We start from the raw sequence: 12,280 nt of genomic DNA on the forward strand, positions 1-12,280 counted from the left end.
TCTAAATTTGCAAGTAGACTATATGAATGGGATAATTCCAGAAAACTAGCATTATTAATTATAAAAGCAAAACTATTGATTTCCTGATAAATAATATATAAACATCTATTTCTTCTTTTCTATTGGAGTTAAAGTCCAATACAAACTTGAAAAGGATGGAAATTTTTAAATTATATATACAACAGATTTGGAGAAAACCACCAGGTAATGCATTGCAATGACATTTACATATAAGTGCTTAGTGCAATGATTGACACACTGTGTCAATTTGAGAAGTTTGGAACTAAGTTCAACTGAGTGACTCAGCATGGAACCAGGGTCCTCACTTTGTAAACATCTTCATCCTATGCAAGAGGAGAGCATGGAAATGGTGTGAGTGCTATGCCCAAGCTAGAGAGTAGCAGCCTCCTCATAATATAAGGGATGAAAAGAGTCTAGCTTCCCATTCCCCGTTTTGCTCTTGCTAATTTTGCTGTATCCTGCCACATTGAACTGTTGCCCCTGGGCCATGCCACCTTGCTTTGGAGCCAACTGATTATGGACTAAAACCTTCAAAACCTGTGAGCTAAATAAACCTGTGCTTCCTTAATTTTGAGCGTTGAGTATTTTTCCTGACTATAAGAGAAAAGTAACTAAGACACTTAGTTTACACTAATTGTGGTAGGAATTCTGTAGAAAGAGAATACATGAAAATTTAGCATTATTCACACTCAATCTTGTTTCAGAATAAGTTTGCCCACATGTCAACATCTAGTTTAATTTCAGTTCAAGACCTAAGCCAATATCTGTCCTCAAGTAGGTCACAATCAAAAGGGTATGAGAAAATTCACATCCCAAAACCTCAAGTGTAGGCAATCAGCAGTCCCCCAGGACAAACCCATAGGGATACCACAGCCTCCCATATTCCTCTGGTCACTTGTGGAAGAGAAGAATTATTGATGTAGCACCATTACCAACTTTCTTCTCCTTTCATGATGTTTGTTCCAAGGAAACAGGAACTAAATCTACCTGTTTTCTCCTTGCTCCACCTAGCCCAGCCCCCCACTCAGACTGCCCACTTGCAGTTAATCTTCATAACGATAATGAGAACCAGTATGGGGCATCACAGGGGACCATCTCAAACAGTGGTCCCTACCAAGGCTCTAGGTCTGAACCCTTTCACCAAGCACACATTGGTTCTTCTGACCTTGTACCCAGTTTGTCTTTGCTTTCCAGGCTTTCTACAATTACCGGGTCCTGGAATTCCTGCAAATGCTGGTGACAGGAGGGATCAGCTCTCAGTTGGAACAGCATCTGGATAAAGAGAAGTTTGGCAAGATGTCAAACACTTGCACCACATTTGTGTCTGGAAGAATGCGGTGTAAGCTAGGGTTGTTGTCCTTAAACCGAACTATTTTATCAGACATTAAAGTGAGTGCATTCTTATCATAATAGATTTTTTTTTTCTGAAAGAAGACTAAACTAGGTTCATAGATGATCTACTGTACAAAAATAATAGCAATGACAATGATGAAAAAATTAATGTGACCTTGTATTCATATATCATTTTACAATTTATAGTATATTTTCACAGTTTATGGGGGGTTTTTTGGCAATACTCCCAGGAGACAAAACATTTTTTTCTTATATCTACCTTTCATCTGAATAACTCAAATCTGTAAGATGAGTGGCCTGATGTTTTGTTTTGGTTGTTTCTTCCCAAAGTTCACGTTTTAAAATTTTTAATCTCTAATCCAAGAGTGTTAAGGGCAAGGCCTTTAGGAAGTGATGATCTTATAAGGCCATGAATGAATTAAAGGCATTATTAAAGGAATGCATTGGTTACGATGAGAATGGGTTTCCGATAAAAGAATGAATCCATCCTCCTTCCCTTTATTTCAAAAGTGGACTGTTTTGTCTTCCCACCTTATGCCATAAAATGACACAACAAGAAAGCAGCTGCTAGATATCAGGTCGCTTGAACTGGAGCTTCCCATTCTCTCAGATTGTAACAAGTACATCTTATATGTATTACACGTTCTCAGGTATCCTGCTATAGCGGCATAAAATGAACCAAGTCACCTGATAACTTTGTATTTTGACAAGGGTGCTGGTAATAATTCTGATAGCTAATGCTTACTGAATATTTCCTCTGTGCCTGTCTACTTTAGTTTTCACTTAATTTCTTTAATTTTTTTCTAGTAGTCATTATTATTTACCCCATTTAACAAATCAAGAAGCTGAGGCCCATAGAAGCCAGAGCTGAGCTTAGGTCACCACACTGGCCACCGGTGTCATAGTGAGCATCTGTTAGAGGCAGCCTGACTCAGGGGCTGGCCTGCTCTCACTGTACCCCAAATGCTGAAGAAATCCAATCAGGTCAGAGGGTGTCAGGCAGAACTTCTCTGTGATTTGATGTAAGAATCTCATTGAGCTAAGCAGTGGAGTGTTTTTGAGTTTTCTTAGCCCAGACAGCTGCTAAACAGAAAGGAAAGATAAGAACTCTGGCAAGTCCTAGTGGGGCACCTGGCATTTGGGAACCAGAGTACAGTTTAGCTAGGACACAAGTAATCTGTTAGCGAGGCTCCTTTTAGGTTAGCTTGGATCAAGACTGCATCCATCTGTCAAGTGTCACCGCTAGGGTTAGAATTGACGAGGAAATGTATTTGTTGGTTCAGAACACATCAGAAAAACCCCTTTCACAAGGAGCACGCTCTTCTAGGTTCTGTGCCAGGTGAGTCTTGACATTTGCTACCAAAGAAGACATGTCCTGGGTTCTGGGCATTTGATTCCAAGTGCAAACAGCATGGTAAAATTTTTGCAGTGGGGTCTGGTCCTTTAGTTTTTGGCTCCTCACCCACAGTTGCTATATGAGAGATTTTAAGCCTAGTAACCTGTTGCTGAGGGCACCTTGTTGGTGTCAGAGGCAACTGCAGATGAGGCTCTACCCTCTCTTTCCTCCCTACGTGGGTGTCTTGTCCTCACTTTTCTCTTTCCCTGAGGAATCATAGAACTGTAAAGAGTGTCCACGTTTGACCTTTCTTAATCTACATGACCTATCTGGTACTCTCTTTCCACCCACTGTGACCGTGTTGGCCATAGTGTAAGAACAAGGTCAAAGAGATTGCTTTTGATTGTGATGTGCATTAAAGTGGAAGAAGATGATCAGAAAGAAGAGGTCATTGAGACCCTAACTGATTATGTACTTCAAAAACTGAATTTGCCAACTAGCTGCTGTTGTTCCCTCTTCATGGTCACAACAGCAATAGTCATAACCAAAAGCATATGCCACACCACACCTACAAGAGCTTTTGAAAGAACCAAAATGATGAAACCATTCACTGAGAATAGAGTTTCCAGGTCAAACATAGCCACAGTCATTACCTAGCCACTTGAGCTTACCAGTATATGTATACTAGGAAATGGCTTTCAGGTCTTCCACTCAAGTAAATGCTAATTATTGCATAATTAAAATGCCCCACAGACACACATTTTCTTTTCTCTCCCCAGCCAAGAAAAACCTTTGGACAACTGTTCTGTGGCTCATTAGATAATTTTGGAATCCTATGTGTTGGCCTCTACCGCATGATAGATGATGAGGAGAACAACCCAGAACACAAAAGGGGAGTATTTTAGTCTGCAAAGTGTTAGCAACTCATCCAAGAATATGAGACAGAGGTATTTTATTCAGTGTGAAAGGTCTCAAGTGACCCCGAAGGATACAAGGGAAATAGTTAATGATGTGTAATAGTAAGGAAGAATGTTTACAAACAACAGGGACCTGATCGTCTAGGATACAGTTAATATTGATCTTGTAAGAAGAATGAAGTTTTTGCTCACAGTGAAAACTGAACCAGGTTTAAGTAAGAGTAATGGTCACTGCTCACATTGGAAAGTTTTACAAGCATTGTTGTTGGGAAGATATTTCCTGAGTGCTTCATTCTAGCTGCTGTTCTTCTTTACTCATAAATCAGGTAGCATCATATAGATTTCTGTTTTATTAAAGGAAGACCTTTTTCCCAGCAGTGTGGAAGATAGAGGAAATATGTGTTACATCCACACAGTTGTGTGGGTCCAAGCCAAGGTCCTTATGGTGGGGCTGGGCAGCAATCAATGCAGATGGAGAAATTTTAAATAATGAAAATAGATTCCTGAAATCTGTTTCAGGAGAGAGAAGTCAAATTACTTAATGTGGAGTGGTCTTGAATAGAAGCGGGGGGGGAGAGTTAAAAAATCTCCCTACTCATAATAGAAAAGGAAGAGAGAGCCAGATGCTAAGGCAGATAGAGCTCTAGATGAGAGGTGCCATTCTGAGAGTTTTTATTTGGCACTAAGATTCCTCAGGGCACAGCCTTTGCTGGGAAACGTTAGGTTAGGTTAGGCCTAAGCCAAGCTGCAAATGTCTGGAATGCATGTCATTTTCTGGTGTGATAATGCTTGGGTAAGTGGTCAGTATTGTGCCAGTTGCAGTCATTAGTGAAATGCATATTAAAAACAGATAAAGCAGGAGTCAAAAAAGCCATAAAAGGTAACCCATCCAAGCCAGTCTTATCCTACTCTCATCAAAGCCTTGAGAATAGCAAGGCCCACAGAAGTGAGAGGCTGTGCTAAAGGTACAGTATCAGAGGCAGGAATCAAAGCCAACCCCCTAATTCCTACTCCAAGAGACCTCCAATTGTAGAGCTCCAGAGATAGTTACTATTAATCATAATCCAATGAGGCAAATCAAAATAGAAGCCTTTCCTTTTCAGCCCATCAAAATGATGTCTGTGTTTTGGCCACTGTCTGGTGACATAGTGTCCCATCTGCATCTTTGGATTTTCTTACAGGTTTGTGATTACTCGGCCAACCAATGAGTTTAAGCTGCTGTCCTCAGATCTTGTATTTTGTGCTATCCCTTACAACACTACCTGTGACAAAAAGCGTGATGTTTCTGCATCTCAAACTCAGTATGAAATTATTAATGTAGTACCACTGACACCAAACATGCAACCAGGTATAAACCATCCTCCTACAAGCAACCCTGTGGAAGAGGACTCATCACAGTCATGGATTTCCTCAGCACAGCTCTGAAGTCAAGAACATTCTGAGTTTCTAAATTTCAGGAAGCAATGCAGAATCAGAGTTGCAAGTTGCCACTCCAGAAATTTCTAGATGAAAAAGAAAAAGAAAAAGGAAAGGAAAACATGAAGGAACTTCTAAGTGAGGATACTCTTCATATTCTACACTAAACTAGACCTATTAACATTTTTCACAGGGTATCGAGCTGCTCCTTACAAGGCATCTCTAGTGATAAAGACTTAGAAGCAGGAAAATAAAATGCAAGCATGCCATCTCTGTGCCCACTGCTCAGTGGTTGACCAGCAAGCTCACTTTGTTTTGAAAGAGACATAACTCTAATCTTATCCCACTGGATCTGATATGATAGATATATAATAAATGTCATTAAAGTTCATTACTCTGTTTCCCTTGAGCAAAAAGTGTATCATATGAGTGGTATTAAAGAAGTCCTCTAGATGGAGATATACTGTTGGAATAGGAAACCAATTCATTTATAACTAAGGCCCAGGTATACGTCTGGCCCATAGTACATGTTTAATGTGAAGAAACATTCAAGTAGCTTGGGACAGGATACCTGGATGAACACATGTAGATTGAAATAGGTAACCTTTTAAATCCCCTAACTCAGGAATAGCAACATCATTGCATGAAAGGTTCACAACACTCCCCCATATTCCATGTTCCAATCTACTGCTCCATACATTTCGTCAGTTAAATAATCTTCCTTAGATATTACTGTTAGCATAATAAGCAGAAGTTCAGCACATCCAGGAAATACATACTCACTTCAAGTTGGTGTGACTCTTTAATGATGAGACTGGTAAGCAAATCCTTCTTACCCTTCAACATAGGTAGGGAAAAAGGAGAAAGAAAATTATATACTACATTTCTCATAAATTGTTTTATATAACATTTAAGATATACCTTATGTTATTATCTTTAATTATTTGATACTATTATCCCTGTTTCACAAAAGAAGAAACAATATCACATATATGTCACTAATAAACAAAAATATTTTTAGTGTTAATATGTCTAAGTCATTGTACTTAGCTATTAAGTGATAATGTCAATATCCAAACTTAAAGGCAATTATAAACATTATGCCCTCAAACATCTAAATGAAGTGAACTAAAATAAAACATCATAGGAAATGAATATTCTCACTAGTTAAGCTTTAACTACAGTTAAACTCAGTCTATGTGAAAAAGAAAATAATTGTAAGAATTTTCAAGAACCTAGAAAATTCTTTTAAATATTTTTTAAATAATACTTGTCATCTTCATCCTGCTCCCTTTACATAAACTTTCCATATTCAAAGGGATATTAAGCTTTCTGGAATTCCATATTTTTGAGCATCAAAAACTTAAGGTACTATTTCTTAACATACAAATAACTTAATACTCATCAATTGCTCAACCCACAAATAATCTAATTTCCAACAGAATAGAGCAGTTGGAGTGAGAAATACCTTATTTTCCAGAGTTTTATAGGAATGGGTTCCAGAAATATGGCTAATGAAATATTAAGTGATAACCATTATGTGGGCCTTCATATTACCAGTCACAATAAATAAAATAGGCTCCCTAAATTTATTTCCAAGTGATCCCATAACTCCAGGTTCAAGTTCTTTGCTTCTAAATGGCAACATTTTATCACAAGTCATAACATCAGATCTTTTGGTTATGTGATGAATATTTATTTCCTAATAATGGTTTAACATGTATTAATAGGAAAACTAATATGAATGGAACTTAACAACTCAAAAACAATATGTGGGTTGATATTTACAATTTTTTGAGGCTATAGCAGTTTCAAAAAAAAAGTATACATGCATATATTCCTCATAATTCATCACAAGTTGGCCTATATTCTATGCATGGTTTTCTAGTTCATAATATGGACTGTCTGTAACCAGAAGAGTAATCACACAGGACCAGGAATCAAGTGACCTAAATAGTATTTTTGGATATCTCATTAATTTTTTTTTTCTTATCTTAAACCTTTCTCAGATCACTTTACGGTTCGTAAAAGGAGAAGTTAAGCTAAAATATTCTACCTTTATTTATCCTACGGACATGCTCCTTACCTGATTTCCTACCAGACACTGGGCTAGATGCCTGGGACAGAGTGGGAACAAGGCAGAGCTGCCTCCTCCTTGGGACACACACACACTCCCGTAGGAAGAGGTAGCAAGTCGGTGTGGTTAGTTAGTGAGGAGTGAATCAGCCAGAGGGGATGAGTTGGGGTAGGCAGGCAGGACCTGATCAAGAAAGATGTTGTTGAGTGCAGACACCAATTACTTTGTGTTCTCACTGAACTGAGGGGTGGTTTAAGGGTTTTAAATAAGGGGATGGATGGTGTGATTTATATTCCAAAGATCACACTGGCACTTAATGTTCAGTAGAGAACTAAGTAAACTCAAGTGGATTTCATCTCTGAAAACAGAAACCCACTCAAAAATGCTTGGTAAACTCTGGCAAAAGAATTTTTAAATATATATCATTTTTTTTTTTAAAAAAGATGAATTCCCAGCCAGAAGCAAGAGATTCATAGCCAGTAACAGTGTCTATGAGAGCCACGTTACAGCAAGCCACAGGATACAGATAAACACCAAGAACGATCAGCCATCAACTGTGAAGGAGACAGTTGATTCCTTTCACTAGCCCGAGAAAGGAGCAAGAAAATTTAATTTTGCATAAGAATCTGGATGCAAACACATCTACTGTGAGAAATTGAAACCCCACAGTCACATCACATGCAGCTGTAGTAATCAAATTTATGCCGTTTGTGGTAGGAATATAAAACAAGAAATACTGGGTGAAAAGTCTGACTGCAATCCAGTGACACTGAAGTGCCTGATTGGAAGAAGTCAATAATCTTTGCCAGGAAAATTTCTACACCCCAGGGCACACAAGACTCCACCAGGAAAAAAGAAAAATAAATTCAATACTTTCAAAATGTGAACAAGTTTTCAAATCTAGAAATAAGAAACAAAAGGGACACGAGAAAATTATCCCCATTAGTGAGATTTAGGAGATAAATCAAATGAGGATAGCGTGACCCCAGCTTTTGGATAGCAGCACAATCTGAAAAAAGACCATAAAATTGATATACTTAGTATGATGAAATTGGTTAAAACATGATTAGAAGTCATAAGAAAAGGGCAAAAATAGTCACAGTTGAAAAAATCAAACTTCCAGAAATCGTTAATTAAATTAAAATTCAATGTATAAATTGAGCAATAGATTAAAAACAAATAAATATGCAAAGGAGAGAGACTAAACAAATGAAAAAATATAACAAAGATGTTTAAAAACATAAGGGAAAGAATGAAAAGTACAATACACAATTAAATTTCCATAAAGGCAAAATAAGGAAAATGAAAAATACTGTAAAATTTTTAGAATTAATAAACCATAAAAATCCTAAGATTTCTTCACAAGTTCTATGCAGGAAACTTAAATTTATATGCACATATAGTCATATCCAAAAATCAGACGAAAGTCCAGTTTCCTAAAAGGGGATTACTATTGAGAAATTGAGAGATAAAAAGCACAATGAACCAGTAAAACTGAATGTCACCACAGTATCAAAGTTACCATTCAAAAGGGGAGGGTACCAAAGAACACAGTTTGAAAGACTGAGGATATATAACATGTAGACTTTTACTAAAAGAACTATCACAAAATGTTTTAGTAGGAAGAGATGGAAATCAAAATACGCAGAAATAAATAAGAAACAAAAAAAGAATAGAAAATTATTGTAAATAGATCAACTATAGAAATATGGCAGAAATAATTTGGAAAAGGTAAAAAGCAAATTAGAATGAACATAAAGAAACAATAGGGAATATGAGAGAGATGATGAAGTAAAGTTATTCTACAACTGTGGCATTGTCCAGGAAGAGGATAAAGATAATGATTAACTAGTATGGGTTGAAGCTGTGACGCATGAGGAAATTTGAATAATAAAATAACAAATGGAAAACCTATGACTTCTAATCCAGTCTAGAGAAACTAATCATAAAGTGACCTAAAATTGGAAATCAAAAATGTTGACTCAATCCACAAGAATCCAGGATATTTTAATAAAACCCTTTAAAAATCATACATAGAAAACAAAATTTAAAACTAGTAATGAATGCAAATATATAGTATTATATAGATATAAATGGGTCAACCTTGTTAAGTGAAGAAATTTTCAGGTTATATTTTTAATTATATGCTATTTATAGCAGAAAATATGATTTAGAAAATGTGGAACTGAAAAGAGATAAACAGACACTTGGCATAAGATAAAGTCTATTTTAAAACAAAAATCTTTAATAAAGAATATAATTGCATTTTATAATCTTAGTTGCAATAATTAGCAAACACTATGATTCTGAACTTTTATGCATATTACATGACTTTAAAACTTGTAAAACAAAAACTGACAAATTACCAAGAGAAACTGTCCAAACCACAATTCTGCAGAAGTATTTAACATATATTTCTCTGAAACAAATCACCAAAAAAACCAAAAAAGTACATACCTACAGTAATATGAATTTCACAGTTAACTAACTTGAGCAAATGGATGATAAGTACAGAAATAGTGTATATAAAGAAATAATCACTATTCAAATAAGTAAAAATATACATATTTTCCCAGGACATACACATTTTAATTTCCCTCATAGTCATCACCAAATCCAGCCTCTACTAGTCATTTGGGGCTCTTTGAAAACTTAAAAATAGAATTAGTATATAATCTACCAATCCCACTTCTAGTTTGCAGAAACAAAAAATGAAAGCAGGATCTCAAAAGGTATTATCACAACTATCCTCACTGCAACAATATTCATTATACCCAAAAGTTAGAGGCAACTTAATATCCATTGACAAATGGATAAGGAAAATGTGATATATACATATCAAGAGTTTGTGTTCTGCTTTATTGAGAAAAGATACCTTGTCATACGCCACAGCATGGTTAAACCTTGAGGATGTGATGTTGAGTAATGCGATGTGAGCCATACCCTGTAATTTCATGCACATAAGGTGCCTAAAGCAGTCAGAATCGTACAGGCAGACAGCAAAATGGTGGCTGCAGGGGCTGGGGAGAGAAAAGTGTTTACAGTTCAGTAGGTTTGCAGTTTCAGTTTTCTGATGAATTTTTCACATAATTTTTTGAAAAGTATGTTGTATATATAATCAGGAGAAAGAAGTGAATTTATGACCTTATATTCATGTATGGAAATAGATGAAAGATTAAAAATTAATGAACTGATTGCTCAATTTAGTAAATTAGAGAAAGAATACTAAAGTGGCATAAATCTAAAGAGATTTTGCTTCAGCATCGGTATCTCCCAATTACTTGGCTGCAACTGGAAACCAGAGCATAAATCAAAAGTCTGCTTTGCTCGCTATCTAACCATTTGTTATTTCGAGACATGGTGGAAATGTCCTCTACCAAAGGAACTGTTTTTGTTCAAGCCGCTTAAAGAAACGACAGAGCACTATTTGAACAGAATTGAGAAGCAAGACAACTAGGTTGAGATGAAGAAACTAGGCACAATATGTGAAAATCTTTAAGATCTTTAAGATAAATGTGATCCTCAAACCAGTAATAATCTATTACCTGGACCTATTGAATCTGCAATTTCAAAATCTGCATTTTCAAAAATTCCATTAGTAACTCATACACCAAAGCTTAGCAAGCAGGGCTTTCAAGGAGCATATATACATACAGAGATATGTAATATGTGTGGCATATATGTGGCATATGTCACATGTACATGCATGTAGCGTGTATCCATTACATATACACGGATATGCATGTATATTAAAATATATAAGAATACACAAATATGTGTAGTAGTATCTGAAAAAAAAGTCTAGAGGTTTTGTTTTAATGAAAACTACCACCCACAACATTTTGTTATTTGCATGTTAACTTGCATTTAGGACTATAGTGCATTCCAAAACTTCTAATTAATTATAAAATCCTCCTGCTGCATTTTATCAAACTGAAGAAATTACAGGAGGCTACAATTTGGTGAGGTGGGTGCCTATTTTCCTAAAGGTACAGTCACCCCAGCTTAAAATTTGATTTCTTCCTCCAGTTTGTTGATTTTCATGCATGGGAATGTGGGAAAAAGAAGGGGAGAAGAAGCATACAGAAAGCTAGGGCTTTGTGGGACATACAGGTCCCTACACTAATTAGGTCTGAAAGACTACAGGATGAGCCTGACCACAGTACGCTGAGAAGAAAGGAACCTGGACAGCATCTGTCAAGTTCAGACTGCACCAATCACGAGAGACATAGGGATGTCACAAGGTAAAAGTGATCATCTCTTCCATCTGCAATCGCTAGTAGGCAGGATGCTTCTATAATTCTACAAGAAAGCCAGTTAACAGATTCTTGAAGCTGGGTGAGGGGTGGGGATGTCCTGGCCCTTTGTTTGACAGCTTCTGGACTGCTGGACAGCTTCTGGACTGCTGGAAAGCTTCTGCACTTCTGACTCTTGCCTCTTCCAAAGGCAGGAGAGGAGACAACTTCCTATGAGATGGTGGCTCTTTAGATCAGGTGAACAGTTCAAGTCAGTCTAATCTCTGCTTCAATTTACTGTTTTCTTCTATCTAGCTGAATTGGCCTCGCTACAACCCCATGGGGCTTGTTTCTTTCTGTTTAAACTATGGAAGGGCAGACCTGCTCTTTCACTCTAGCTTGCCTTCAAGAAAGTGTCTTGGCAGCATTTCATCTTGCAAGAAAGTGGACAAAGAACAGTAATGCATCAAGAAGGAAGGAAGGAAGGAAGGAAGGAAGGAAGTAAAGAAGGGTTGCTCTTCGCTTGCATTTAGTGCTCAGCCCAGTATTTTGCCCTCCTGGCATCCTGTCTCTTGCCTTCCTCTGCCCATGAAAACTTTTAGCAACTATTCTACATTCACTACTTTATTTCCACACCTCTGATGTTCTTCTTGAACCATTCAACACTGGCCAAGAATTTTCATTTTTCTATTAATAATGCTTCTAAGAGGGTCAGCTACATTGATGTCACCAAGTGTGGTAGGATATTTAGTTCTGGCCTGGCTGGTTCCCCTGCACATTCAAACACTGGCTTCCACAATGCCGCAGTCTTCTTGTTCCTGGTTCCTACTCTGTATATTCTAACACTGACTTTTGCTCTCCTTTTTAGCAGCACAGTTAAGTATTATCATGACTCTCACCTTAACTATGGGTGCTCTTCTGTTTT

General features: G+C 37.0%; 1 protein-coding gene across 1 annotated transcript in view; it reads left to right on the top strand.

Moving 5' to 3' along the window:
- Kcnu1 (potassium calcium-activated channel subfamily U member 1) overlaps window positions 1-5,299 on the top strand; it is a 135,672-nt gene extending 130,373 nt beyond the window's left edge. The window contains 3 exon segments of the mRNA XM_013144677.2: window positions 1,216-1,410; window positions 3,490-3,614; window positions 4,809-5,299. Coding sequence (XP_013000131.2) covers window positions 1,216-1,410; window positions 3,490-3,614; window positions 4,809-5,052 — 564 coding nt within the window. The 3' untranslated portion in view covers window positions 5,053-5,299.
- The last annotated feature ends 6,981 nt before the right edge of the window (window positions 5,300-12,280 follow it).

This window comes from Cavia porcellus, unplaced genomic scaffold (genome assembly GCF_034190915.1).
Source record: "Cavia porcellus strain 051 isolate PalLab524CR breed Dunkin Hartley unplaced genomic scaffold, mCavPor4.1 scaffold_29, whole genome shotgun sequence".
NCBI classification, from domain to species: Eukaryota; Metazoa; Chordata; class Mammalia; order Rodentia; family Caviidae; genus Cavia; species Cavia porcellus.